This window comes from Phyllobates terribilis, unplaced genomic scaffold (assembly GCF_046119375.1).
Source record: "Phyllobates terribilis strain yellow unplaced genomic scaffold, ASM4611937v1 Scaffold_4__5_contigs__length_816908805, whole genome shotgun sequence".
Lineage (NCBI taxonomy): Eukaryota > Metazoa > Chordata > Amphibia > Anura > Dendrobatidae > Phyllobates > Phyllobates terribilis.
In genome coordinates, this window is record NW_027362764.1 from 766636658 (window position 1) to 766651685 (window position 15028).

General features: G+C 39.1%; 1 protein-coding gene across 2 annotated transcripts in view; it reads left to right on the forward strand.

Moving 5' to 3' along the window:
• KHDRBS3 (KH RNA binding domain containing, signal transduction associated 3) overlaps window positions 1–15028 on the forward strand; it is a 176696-nt gene that overhangs the window by 131826 nt on the left and 29842 nt on the right. For both annotated transcript variants that reach the window (XM_073676802.1, XM_073676803.1), the window contains 3 exons: window positions 5002–5084; window positions 9709–9767; window positions 14634–14780. In XM_073676802.1, coding sequence (XP_073532903.1) covers window positions 5002–5084; window positions 9709–9767; window positions 14634–14725 — 234 coding nt within the window. In that variant the 3' untranslated portion in view covers window positions 14726–14780. The remainder of the gene's footprint in view (window positions 1–5001; window positions 5085–9708; window positions 9768–14633; window positions 14781–15028) is intronic.

Sequence of the window (15028 nt, forward strand, 5' to 3'; positions counted from 1 at the left end):
CCTACTAATCAATGCGCTGTAGCTGCCATCATACCGGTAAATGTTTTCTGCACTATATAAAGGGTACGATTAGTCAAGCAAAAGTTCTTCCAAAATATCCTCAAGTCATATCTTCAAGCCTAAACTGACTACATATAGTATCTCCCTTTCTGAATCTGATCCCGAATGCTAACAAATGCTAAGTTATGGAGACTTCAGGAAATGTTCACTGGGAAAAAATGCAAATGGGCCTCCTCTAAAGTGGAAAAAGCTGCCTCTAAAGTGCCATTTACAAGGCTTACCTGTCAATCAATGCCTAATTCCGGAGAGTCTAAGAACATGACTTGAGTAACTGCAGAAGCCTCAAACAGCGAAACCATATCCCTGCTGTGTGCTAATGAGGCCCAAAAGACCAAAACATATTGTCCACAGATGGAGATCTCCGCTTGACTAAAACTCAGATTGCATTTGCAGACTCCTTCTAGAGGGATGCAAGAATAGAAAAACAAGTCTTGGTATTTTGGGGGCTTTTTATCACCCCGATACCAAAATATAAGAATAGTGGCATAATTAAATACAAAAAAATGTTAGCTTGGGGTTAACACTTTAGAAATATACCTATCCATTTCTCAGAGTCTGTATGTTATGCTGAGGTATGGATATGTTTAGCCTGTTTACTTTTTTCCATGGATCTAAAATAGCCTTTACTTTCCTCACCATAAGGGACCTCGGCAGCAGACTCACTGTTAGCGTAACTTCTTATTAGGCATGCCGAGGGATATCGATACTACTGGTTACAGACTATAATAGATGCAGCTTACAAGCTTGTTTTCCTGTCTTATGAGTGGAGCTTTCACTTGTGTTTGCGATTTCAGATACTTCATTCAATCTACATACCATTTGATAAATATTTAGAATAATTGCAATTTTGCAAACTTTCTCCACGATTTTCCTTTAAAAGGTTGAAATAAAAATCAAAACTTTATTGCGAAATATGGCATCAGACATTAAATATGAAATATGCATGCTGACAACCGTAAAAAAACTAACTGTAGAAAAAGTAAAACAAGCAAAAAAACTTGGTGTGGCAACAGTTCAGTTAACTTTTTCCACCAGTTTTGGAATATCTTATTCACTCTTCTTTGATTATTGAAATGCCAGAACTGTCAATTAAGCAAGAGAGGGTTTAGATAGATGCAAAACAAGCTGCCTGAACTTCTCGGCTACACCAGGGGTGCACTGAGCATTTTGTGTTGACAAATTTGCTTTTAGAAAATTCGAGAAAAGGTAAGGGTAGACAGATTTGTACAGACAAATGTCTATTTCGGCCTCCATATGCTAATTAATATTGGAAGTACAAAATACTGTTTTTATTTTAAGCTGGTTATCTTGTGCCGCTCAGCTGGTAAGGAAGGGCTCGCCTGTGCACTAAAATAGGGCAAATACAGCCTTCACTTCAGCTCCAGTAACCTATTTAGTCTAGTAGCTATGATGGAGACCCCCTCCTGGAGCTGGTCACAGCATTCCCATTATGACATGAATGGGGTTTTTCACAGTAAAATCATTTAGAAAATGTCCATAGGATGAGTAATAAAAGTGTGATAGATGGGAATCTCACAGGTAAAAACCCCACCAATCCCGAGACACCTCAGTTCTTCCTCACTGAGTCAATCATAATGGTGGCACTTCATTCAAAGTCAATAGGTTTGACCGAGACACTACTCGAATGGTCAACTCTTCTCTAAAGAGAATGCAAATGGTCTGGATTCATTCGGCACAATTAGTGATTGCAACAAAATTACTTTATTCCAGCTTCCACCAATTAAACACCGGAGCCATAAAAAATTTGAAGCCAATTCGACCAATGCATATCTAACACTCGTGCCACCTGTAGATGGCTATCTTGTAAGTCAATGATCAACCCATTACCAAGGCTTGAAATATGTGTATATCTGTAGACCTCCTGATTTGGAATTGTTAGGTAATACGAGAGATGTCCCGAGAACTCTAATTGGCTAAATGTGAAGCCTTTGATTCAGTTCTTGGAAGATATGAGTTCCTTCTTTGTAAATTAGCACCTTCCAAATGTTCTGGTTGATTAAAAGTGAGATTCTTGCAGTATGTAGATATGTACAGTAGATGAGATATAGTAAAAGCTCGCCCAGTTTGCTTTTGTTGTATTACTTTGAGAACTTTCCAAAGCAAAATCCATGCAGAGAAAAAATAAAAATTTAAAGGGGTTGTGCGGTCAAAACTCTGTGTGACTGCAGACTTATGAATCCCCCAGCGCATGCACTGTGTGCTGTGGGAATTTGTCAGTTTCAGACCTAACGGAGGGTATGAGTTATAGTTAACCCCAGCCAGTGGCCATGCCCTCTATTTGACCATGCCCTCTAGCCGGCCGTGTCACTAGACTGGGCGCGGACTCTGCTCCATACAAGTGTATGGAGCGTAGTTGCGCCCACTGGTTGGAGAAATGCAAGCATTCGGGGTAAACTTTGCTAAAAGTAGGAAAGCCCATTAATATACTTTACCCTAAACCCTTTACTGTTTGGGCCCCCTATTGCATCAATTAATTCTTTAACAAATGAGTGGACTGCTCAATCACTTGTCTTTGTGAAGATGTGACAATATTAGCAATTTGCTCACATGGCAGACCATCATGCAAGTGAACCAAGCAGTGGCAACATTTAAAAAAAAAAAAAAAAAAAAATTGACTCCTTTATATATTTTCCTTTTTAATTCCTTTGAAACCCTTTTATGAAAATTAGCAATAAGCAGTTCACAATCTACAATATACACAAAGTATATAAAAGATGATAGCAACACAATCTCTGCTCTTCTGCACCAGAACTTTTGCTAACTTGCTAATTCTTCAGCTTTCTATTAGTAAGTCTGTCTCTCCCACGCTGTGTTTTTTTTAAATTTTTTTTTGTATTCCTTTTTTGAGTTCCGCCAGGAGCGGTATTACTAAGAAGTTCACTGTAATAAACAAGAAACTTGAGGTCTACAGGGAGTAGAATGGAGAATGAGCGAAATGAGAGACTCCTTTGTTACACACAGTTTTTGTTTAAGTTTGGCTCTGAAGTGAAGCAATGGAAGCCATTGATGTCAGTCAGTACATTTCGTGCTGGGGCGTAGATTTAGGGTGTTAAGAGGTAGCAGCCGAATATGGGCTACGGTGTCTCAAAAGGGGGGAAAAAGGCACAAATATTATAAATGTTACTTGGGACCAAAATGTTCTGCAAAGTTTAGAAGTCTCTAATTTCATGACATTCTATAAATATATACACAAATAAAGGGAACACTCAAATAACCCATCCTAGATCTGAATGAATGAAATATTCTCATTGAATACTTTGTTCTGTACAAAGTTGAATGTGCTGACAGCAAAATCACACAAAAATCATCAATGGAAATCAAATTTATTAACCAATAGTGGCCTGGATTTGGAGTCACCCCCAAAATTAAAGTGTTAAAAACACACTGCAGGCTGATCCAACTTTGATGTAATGTTCTTAAAAAAAGTAAAAATGAGGCTCCGTATTGTGTGTGGCCTCCACGTGCCTGTATGACCTCCCTACAATGCCTGGGCATGCTCCTGATGAGGCTGAGTATTGTGTGTGGCCTCCACGTGCCTGTATGACCTCCCTACAACGCCTGGGCATGCTCCTGATGAGGCTGAGTATTGTGTGTGGCCTCCACGTGCCTGTATGACCTCCCTACAACGCCTGGGCATGCTCCTGATGAGGTTGCGGATGGTCTCCTGTGGGATCTCATTCCAGACCTGGACTAAAGCATCCACCAACTCCTGGACAGTCTGTGGTGCAATGTGACATTGGTGGATGGAGAGAGATATGATGTCCCAGATGTGCTCAATCGGATTCAGGTCTGGGGAACGGGTGGGCCAGTCCATAGCTTCAATGCCATCATCTTGCAGGAACTGCTGACACACTCCAGCCACATGAGGTCTGGCATTGTCCTGCATTAGGAGGAACCCAGGGCCAACCGCACCAGCATATGGTCTCACAGGGGGTCTGAGGATCTCATCTCAGTAGCTATTAGCAGTCTGGCTACCTATGGCGAGCACATGGAGGGCTGTGCTGCACTCCGAAGAAATGCCACCCCACACCATTACTGACCCACTGCCAAACAGGTCATGCTGAAGGATGTTGCAGGCAACAGATCGCTCTCCACAGCGTCTCCAGACTCTGTCACGTCTGTCACATGTGCTCAGTGTGAACCTGCTTTCATCTGTGAAGAGCACAGGGTGCCTGTGGCAACTTTGCCAATCCTGGTGTTTTGTGGCAAATGCCAAGCATCCTGCACAGTGTTGGGCTGTGAGCACAACCCCCATCTGTGGACGTCGGGCCCTCATACCACCCTCATGGAGTCGGTTTCTAATCGTTTATGCATACACATGCACATTTGTGGCCTGCTGGAGGTCATTTTGCAGGGCTCTGGCAGTGCTCCTCCTGTTCCTCCTTGCACAAAGGCGGAGGTAGCAGTCTTTCTGCTCGGTTGTTGCCCTCTTACGACCTCTTCCACGTCTCCTGGTGTACTAGCCTGTCTCTTGGAAGCGCCTTCAGCCACTGGACACTACGCTGACAGACTCAGCAAACCTTCTTGCCATTTCACATTAATGTGCCATCCAGGATGAGCTGCACTACCTGAGCAACTTCTGTGGGTTGTAGAGTCCGTCTCATGCTACCACAAGTGTGAAAGCACAACCAACGTTCAAAAGTGACCAAAACATCAGCCAGAAAGCATTGGTACTGAGATGTGGTCTGTGGTCCCCACCTGCAGAACCACTCCTTCATTGAGGGGGTCTTGATAATTGCCAATAATTTCCATCTCTTGTCTATTCCATTTGCACAACAGCATGTGACATTGATTGTCAATCAGTGTTGCTTCCTAAGTGGACAGTTTGATTTCACAGAAGTTTGATTTACTTGGAGTTATATTCTGTTGTTTAAGTGTTTCCTTTATTTTTTTGAGCAGTGTATATTTTTTGAATTCTAGGATTACGATGATGGCTATGGAACAGCATACGATGAGCAAAGCTATGATTCTTACGACAACAACTATAACTCACAAGTACAGAGGTAAGTCGAGCTGCGGACACGCTGTTCTAGTGTTTTCTGATGAGTGTGCGGTTTTGGGTTATGGAGGTATTTGTTTTCAATAACTGTTTCTTTGCGAGCATTGACGTTCATTATCATAATGAGAACATATTCCAACCTGCTTTCCGAGCACTTTCCCTTATAGCTCTGGTGCTCCTGGGACATTTCTTAGCTATTGAACTATGGCATTCCTTTGAATAAAAAACTGTCGAGAGTTAGGAAACAGATTCTCACTGTTAGCGCTTTTTTTTTTTCTTCCTTAAAATTGGCTTGTTTTTGATTAGATAAAAATCAACAAATAAAGGAACAGTAAACCTCAAATAGAAGGGTAGGAAATGTACAGTATTTGTCAGTCTACACCATACACATAACTTAATTTATGGATATCTATGGATGATTACTTTGCCTGTGTGGATTGGATGGGTTGTTACAACATCTGGTGAGAATTTCATGCCAGTAGCACCTTTAGAAATATGTTTACTTGGAAAATTGGTGACGCGTTTAATACTTATTTCATTGTGTATACAAGGTCTATCAAAGCTGTGCCTAAGGAAGTGTAAGATGCCTAGGGTATAAACCTCCAGGGTATAAATATAGAATTAATCTACTACATTGTATGGCCAGACTGTGGTTTATCTACAGGGCAATTCATTGAAATTTCAACTTTTTGTGATTTTTGAAGATATTTTTGAATGTAAAGCAACAATGGTGTATTTCATGTGTGTGTCAGATTTACTTTAGTTATTTTATTTGTTATGTTTTGGAGTGCAAGTCCTTAGCCTTATATTTACTCAAAAAAAATATTTTGGATCTTTCAGTAATATCTGGTTGGTGATTTTTTTGTTTTTACAGTAATGGTGTTTTGCACTGGTTCTATAGGGGTTTAGACCCCATAACAAAAATGTGTAAACTTTTTTATGAATAGTTTTGAGACATTAGAGGTTTGTTGTACCTTTTGTATCTTGGGTTTTCATTTCAATCACTTGTACTAAAGAAAGTTGTTCCTTCTACTGTTGCCTGCAAAAAATGGATTACTCTTAAAGCGGTTGTCCATCTTTCGAGACTAATTTGTTTCTTACTTAAATGTATGGAATTGGGGCTAAGCATAGATCTTTAATTGGGTTTCATTACATTACATTACACATTATCTTTATTTAAGCAGTTCTTACTCTAGATGCTTGGCATTAGGGTGCCACACTTTATCCAAAGGAATTATTTGTTACAATTTGATCAATATAGAAGTTAATTTTATAAATTTACTAATTTTGTTAACTGAACCAAAGTTACATTATGTATTATACTCCAGAGCTGCACTCACTATTCTGCTGGTGCAGTCACTATGTACATACATTACATTACTGATCCTGTACTGATCCTGAGTTACATTCTGTATTATACTCCAGAGCTGCACTCACTATTCTGCTGGTGCTGTCGCTATGTGCATACATTACTTATCCTGTACTGATCCTGAGTTACATCCTGTATTAAACTCCAGAGCTGCACCCTTTATGTGACTGTAGACTGCCAAATTGTGACGCCGTGCATTGCGCACACTATTACGATTCCTCTGTGTTTTCGGTGCAAATGTGTGTTCTACTTAAACTCATCTGGCTCATTTGTCAATTTACTTCTGTTGAGAGAAGCCTAATACGTCTAACTGGCAAGTGTCCACAAGTATGCAAATTGCATATACCGGGCAATCGTGACAGTGTGCATACCATAAGCTATTACAGTTCTGCAGTCAGAGTCAGAGTGACTGCAGACATTTGTCCCATGCCTGGAGAGGCCCTTATTAGATCTGATCCTCACTGCACAGAATCCCCAGGTCACAGTCACAAGGTATACTGTGATAGTAACAGCTGAAGGTGATTAACGGGTATCAAGATGCTTAATCAGATGACTCAATTCAAGGGCCGGTTACTTATAATGACACTAAGATAAAGTGTAAGGATAGGCAGCAAAAGTAGAACAAGGTCAGGATTTTGACCACAAACCCCATACCAGACCCTAATTTACTCTAGCTACTGAAGACCTCTTTTTTTTATGGGCTACTGTTTTGCTTAAGTTCCTGAAATTGGCCATTGTCAGGATATACATTATACTGCCTGCCTGTAACGGAGTGTGAACCCTCAGAGCCTGTAGCTCAGTTACAAATATATGTTGTAATGGCTCCATAAATGCAAAATATAACCCATGGATAGTGATTTGTAAGAACCCTTTACATTATAGGAGTTCTCTTTTTGGGGAAATCACAATGAGTAGAAGTTTCATCCTAAAAAGCCAATCACGGAGTAGATCTCTGTTGGGCCTCCAGCAATCAGTTGTAATCTTTGGAGGAAACCTGATAATTAATAGTTTAATTATCCTACAGCATCATGAAAAGGGAAATGCGTCTGAATAGGTCCTCCAATCCTTCTTTTTTTTTAACCTTTCTTCACTTTGGTTATGAATTGAGAATCTGAAACAGAAGACTCTTCTCTATTAACTTAGAAATCACCAAATAAAATTGGTATTCTAAATTGGACAACCCATTTAAATGCTTGTGGGTCTAAATCCGGCATACAAAATCCTTATTGTAATGTAATCTTGTAGCAAGGCTTTAAATCTGTCAAACTCTAGATAACAGGGTTTGTTTAACATGTTTCAACATTATATCCGATGTCGTATATATTCTTCATCACTCAGTAAAGCCTGCCGTACGGCCATTTCTGATTGATTTACTTCCCATTTATGTAAGCCGTATGGACCTCTGTAGCAGAACAGAAGTGTTTGTCTACTTTTTATTTTATGTTTTCCCGAAGATTTATATTGGATGGTTTGAAAAATAGCTATACAAATATGAAACCCACTAGAGATCTGCACTACATCATTTGGATTTAGCATTTCCATCTGCTTAATAGCAGTAAAATGGCTACAGCGGCACTTCTAATTGCCCATTCTCAGACCTGACAGATGCTATCGAGTTAACATGTCAAGGCGAGAGTCCTGTTATAAGGATGTAGGTTATACTACAAGGCTGTGTTAAAAAAAAATAAATAAAAAAAAAGGGAAATGTTTAAAAAAAGCCAAACTTCTGAAATGCTCACCGTATTAACCACATTGACTTTTGATACTCGGTTGACATTTTTTTTTCAAACTAAGTGATGGTTTGATCTATTCACTACGTTGGCTGCTCATATAGCCAAGGGCCTCTTATCCTAAAGTGCTGCGCTTAGAGAGAGCCTAGAGCTGGTTAGACCAATCCCCTTTACTATTGGCTAATGTATATGGCTCCGGACTTCAGAGGAACAGTATTGTTCGAAAACAATATGGCAGAGTATTGGTGTCAATGGTTGTTGGCAAGGAGTGGAAGAGGACACAATATTCAGGCTCTTCAGTCCAGGTGTTCTCAGTGCAGCAGCATCTTAATGATGAGACTAAAAATAAAACATAGTTGTAAAGCTATTTCTGAATGAATAATGGACCTCTAGTAAATAAAGAGGGGAAATAAGCCTTAAAGCGAATCTGTAGCAGGATTTTACTACCCTAAACTATTTATATGCACATCTAGCTCTTTCAAAAGACAAATCCAGCAATATCTTTACATGGCCAGTCTGTTCCTCCATTACTGAGAAATGAGCATTTGAATTGATATGCAAATGAGGTTGAAGAGCTATGGTCCATCTGAAGCCTCTGTCACTCCAGCTCTGTTCCTCGTCCAGCTCTGCCTCATCCTGCTTGACTCGCAGCCTTTATACTGTGTAGCTTCAGGCAAAAGAGCCATCTGTCTGTCAGGAGGAAGAAGTTCTAGGTTGTTAATAGAGCCAGAGTTACAGAAGCTTCGGATCTTCAAATAGTTCATCAGCCTCATTTGCATATAAATTAAAACGTTGATTTTTCCATAATTGAGAAATGGATTGGTCATGTAGAGGTATTGCTGGACTTTACTGTGAAAAAGCTATATGAACATATAAATAGTTTGGGGTGTGAAATCCTGCTGACAAATTCCATTTAAAGAGTACCTGTTGACTGAATTCTAGAAAACTTTGGATTTTCTTTTTGTAAACTATTTTATCTATAGCATTACAAAATAAGCTGGGTTTACACACAGATTACTGACCGATTGGACCAGATCAATGTCCACAAGACTGATCTGATGTGACTGTTTACTTACGTAGATAATGTATTAGGATAAAACCAATTCTCGTTTTCATCTTTTAATCTTGGTAAATTAAAACCTTTCTATCCCGGTAATGGAGTTGTCTTATGCTGTGTACACGCAATGACCATGTGGATTGACAGACAAATTAAGATTTCTATCAGATCAGTTGGTTAGTTCCTCACATCAAGTTAAATAGTATTGTCCAGATTGGACATAAACCGTACCGCATACATGCCGGTAGGCACCGGTAGTGTGCCACATCGACCAAACTCTGTGCATAGTTTCAGCAAGGATTCTTGCAATAAAATATACTGTCAACAGTTTTGGTGCGGTCTTTGAATTTTATTCATTACCTGGATTACATACGAAATTACTATTTACGCATCAACAAAAAGAACTTTATGAAAATTGCCTATTCCCCGATGATCTCTATGGATTGCTTCATTGTTTTCTGTTTTCTTTTAGCACGGGGGATTACTATGATTATGGACACGGGCTCGGAGAAGACTCCTATGACTCATATGGTGAGTAGATGATCAATACTGCCGGAAATATGTTATAGATCTGGAGCAGCTGAGCAGTTTGATATATAGTTTTGTAGGGAAAAGATTCAATATAATTTGTAATTCATTAATGTAAGTATATGCTTAGGAGTCCAGTGGGAGGTCCTACATATGGACCACCCACACGACTCTTAAGTACAGAAGCCATATTAATTACAAAATACACATAAGTGGCTCATGTAGCCATAATGACTTTATCAATGTGCCATGCCACAGTTCTACATTTTTGAATATTGCTACTATTTTGACCTTTTTAGTTGAACATTGATTCTCAATCTAGACTAAAGTATTTTTTTTCTGATTGTCGTCCCAAAATAAACTCTAAAAGCCTGGTTGAAAATAATAAAACTTAACTCTTAATACATGGGTAAAAAACTGTTTCCTACACCCATGATAAACCCAATGTGGATAGAGAGGGCAGGTAGAAGAAAGAAGGTAGCGCAGTGAGAAACTCTTCATTGTTTCCCTTTGTTAATCAGTTACACTGAAAATATTGACCTTTTGTATGCGAGTGATTTATTACCCATGCATTTCTACACATATTGGAGTTTTCTGTTTGTTTTAAGGGGTAAAAAAACTGGATAGGCTATGCTTTAAATAAACATCCTTTTTTTTGTAGAACTGTGCTTCCTGGGAAAAGTGTGCAAACGGTTTCTCTAGTGTGACCAATAGTTACCTACCTTGTGTCCCGAATAGTGTTGAGAGATTTTGTTCGGGTTCGTATTCGGGGTTCTGGCTTGTTTGCGCCAAAAGAATCCGCTCCGCCCATGAACATCCCTGATTTGCCACACTATCGCGCAGTTGTTATGGTGCGAACAAGCCCCAACACGATCCCGAATTTGAAATGCCGAACAAATTCGCTCAACACTAGTCTCTAACCCACTGATGGATAAGGTCCCTTGTGCAAGAACATATGGACTCTTTGCAGCCCAATAGCTCCTCATGATGCCCCTGCTTTGAAGGTGGAAATGGGCCCCCTTGCATCTTGTGCCCCTGTGTGGTCACACAGGTTGCATCAATGATATGTCCTCTCCTCGTCCAACCTATGAAACACCTAGATGGGGTTTGAGAAACACCAGTTAACATTGATATCTCAAATCGTGGGACATTTTGGACCTACCCTTGAAACCACTCTGGAATTAGTTCTTCATTCAAATTTCCATTTTACATTTCCATGCAAAGTGTTTGCATTTATGCTTGAGAGACAGTGTTCCTTCTACTGGAAAGAGACTATTATTGCTTATTTTTTCTAACTTCAATATCTTTAAAGTTTTCCTATCATTTTAGGAAAACCAATAGGATTTCTTAGTCTTTCTATAAATCTAAGACTATTTTCTTCTGCAGAAGTGCCTTATTTGCAGTTTGTCCAGATTATTTTTTTAATCAAAGATTGATTTATGCAACAGTTTTGTATTTATATTTTATTATATACTGTTGGTCTATATTCAAATATATTTACTGGAGAATACTTATATAATATAGTGTTGGAAACTAAGTACAATATTTTGTTATTTTAAACCACCAAAGCAGAGGCGGCAAAGTATAGAAAGGGCAAAATACACTTTTTTTTTTTAAATTATGTTTTTATATTGATTTTTAAAACCAATTTTCCCTTGGAAATACCATGGGAGGGTGTAGTGAGTAAGGAAGCATATCACTGCTTTGGGTCCAGATACATTATCTAAATATAGTAATCTGAATCATTGCACTAATCCATGAACAGATCTAACAAAGAGTAGAAAAACAGATTGGTTTGAGTAAAAATTGCTTTATATTTGAATATTATATTGTCAAACAAATTATAAGAAAAAAAAACATTTTTTTTTAAATTTACGTAACTTTTACAAAGTTAAAGTAACATTATTGGTTATTTAGACTGTTTTCTATGTCATTACTGCAAAATATAATTAAATAATGATTAAATGTTAAAGGGTTTTACAGGCTTAAAATATTGAACCTATCCTCAGGAATGAATATCTGATCAGTGGGGGTCTGATACTAACATCGATTGGCTTATTTTCGGCTTTGTTGGTCATTAGATACAATCAGTGAATGGAGCTAAAACAGCAAAATAATCCTTCCCTCCTGATCCTAATTGTTGATCCACTGGACCAAACATCCAGAAAAAGAACTTTACACATCAACATAATTATTTATTATTAATGAACATAATTTTCTTAAAAAAAACCTACGTCTATTATGAAATCATAACGGGGTTCCTGCTGAGACCAGTTCTTGGAGTAGAGTACTCCACAGATTAATAGTTCTCATGGTAAAGAATCCTTGACTCCTCTGGGGATTGAACCTTTCTTGATCCAAACAGAGGGAGTTCCTCTAGTCTTTTTTTGTGTGAAATAGCTTTTTTGTATGAGTCTTTCACGTACTTGTACAATATAATCATGTCCCCCCTTAGACATCTCTTCTCGACACTAAATTAATTCTTTTACTCTTTCCTCATAACTAAGATCCTCCATAAGTGATTCTCCATAGTTCACTTCATTAGGAGCTGAGCTGCATACCTAGGAATTGGCATTACTCATTTCAGCTCTGTCTACTGATTACATACAGCCACCTTTGCAGCTAAATACAGCTGATTGGTTGAGGTGCTGGACTTCTATCAATCTGATACTGATGACAAAAACATCTACACCTTTTGTAAAACAATAAAGGGTTCCCGCAGTGATGAGTTCTTGAAGTAGACTATTCCACAGATTAAAAGTTCTTATGGTAGAGAATCCATGACTCCTCTGGAGATTGAACCTTTCTTTCTTCAAACAGAAGAATCTGATATTGCTGACATCAGTGTCTTAAATCTGTGTGCCCACGATGCGTTTTTTAAGCGTTTCCGCAGCGACAAAAACACTGCAGAAACGCTTAAACGCATGGTAGAAGGCCTGCCATGTTCCCCAATGATAATCCGCATGTGCTGTGCTCATGCTGCGGAAATTTCCGCTGCGGATTATCATTGCAGAAAAAAACGCAGCACTACCAATTATTTTGCGGAAGTGCTGTGTTTTCGCCGCCATTGACTTGCATTAGACCGCATGGATTACACATCACTGTATAAGTAGATGCACATTCCATGCGTTCCAATGTGCGGATGGTACCCGGGTCTAGAGAAGAGGAGACTCTCCTCCGGACCCGGGTACCATTGAAAACTGTAAAAAAAAAGAATAAAATAAAAAATAAATATATACTTACCTTCTGGCGGCCCGCGGTGCGCTCCTCCTTGCTTGGCAGCAGTTCGCAATGGAATGAAGGACCTGCGCTGACGTCAGAGTCATTTGACGGGTCACGCGACGCTTACGTCGGCAGGTCCTTCACTCTACCGCTGCCGGCAGCCGGGACAGAGGAAATGAAGACAGCGCGGGCCATTGGAGGGTAAGTATATATTTATTTTATTTTTTTTACATTCCCTCGGGTCACAGTATATAAATCCATGCCGTTTGCATGGATTTATATAGTGTGACCAAGTTGACAAGCACTTTCCTAGTGATGCTAAAATCACTTGGAAAGCGCTTGTCAACCCGCATGCGGAAATGCGAGTGAAGAACGCTTCACATCCGCTTGTCCCTGGCAGGAAAACGCATGTACAATCCGCATGTACAATCCACATGCGTTTTTTTTCTGCCAGGGAGATGCAGAAACGCTCAGGAAAAAATCCTGAGCATTTCTGCATCGTGGGCACATAGCCTAAAAAGAATCTGTCAGCAGTTTTTTGCTATAATCTGAGGACAGTACGAGGTAGGAGCTGAGACACAGGTTTCAGGGATGTCAGTTATTAGGCCATGTGCTGTTGTTTTAATACAATAGATGTTTTATCAGCAGGAGATTATTGCTGCCTGGACTGATGATCACATGATCTCTGGTCTGACCATGCTCCCTCCTCTGATAAGCAGCTCACTGTCTATACTCAATGTACATTCTGAGCAATTGAATGAAACTGAAAGGGAGAAGATACACATTAGATATTAGAAAAAACTTTGACAGTGAGAGTCATCAATGAGTGGACAGGCGGCTACGAGAGGTGGTAAGTAGTGTTGAGCGAATTTGTTCAGCATTTTAAATTCGTGTTCGTGAAATGCCGAACAAATTCGCTCAACACTAGTGGTGAGTTCTCCTTCAATGGAAGTCTTCAAGCAGAGGCTGGACAGACATCTGCCTTAGATGGTTTAGTGAATCCTGCATTGAGCAGGGGGTTGGACACGAGGACCCTGGAGGTCCCCTCCAACTTTAACATTCTATGATTCTACATAGAAAGCCTGGTGTGGGTGGAGTTAGCTTTCTGAGCTCTGCTACTTGCTACATCTAAAAACTGTGTCCAAACTGTGGCACACAGTAAACTAATTGATACATCATTGGAATCAGGGTCTCTTTTCCTACATTATGCTGCTCTTAGATGAGGTAGCAAAAACCTGGTGACAGAATTTCTTTAACACCAAATTTTTCACAAGACCATTCTTAATCATTGGTAATATATGACATGGTCAGTGATACTTTAAATGGCTGGCATGTTGATAAATACATCTAATTAATCAAATAATAAACTAATTAACTGCATAAACTATATAAAGCATGACAATATTAACCCTAGAGGTTCCAGGTACTGTTCTTAGCAAAAGGGGCTTATTTGATTTTTATACCATGTAGAGAAATATACAGTTAACATTATCTCTCTCCTTCTTTCTCTTTCTTTCTCTCTCTCTCTCTCTCTCTCATATACTTTTAAAAAAAAAGTGAAAAAATTGAAAAATGCGAAAGTCATTACAATTTCTACCAAACAGAAAAAAAAAAATCAGCAATAATTTATTGAATTAATTTTCCTAGGACAAGATGATTGGGCAAATTCCAGACACAAGTCTGTTTCCTCAAGAGCCACAAAAGGAGTCTACAGAGATCAACCATATGCAAGATACTGATTGTACAGTCTGACTTGAATTATGCCCTCTTCTCCAGCCCTGTTTACTGTTCAAAGTAATTTTTTTCTATGAGCGCTCATTATCTTTTTATTAAAACCGTTCTAAACGTGAATGAATGGATGGACTGAAACTAAATCGTTTCTTTTTTTTCTTCACATTTTTTTGGTTTATTAACCATTGAAAGACCAAATGAACCAACCAATTGTAAACCAACCTTGTTATATACAGTAGCCTGTATTTGAAAATTAGGTGGTCAAAAGGGATGAATTTAACTTTTAACTAGTGTTTAAACCAGTTAGATCG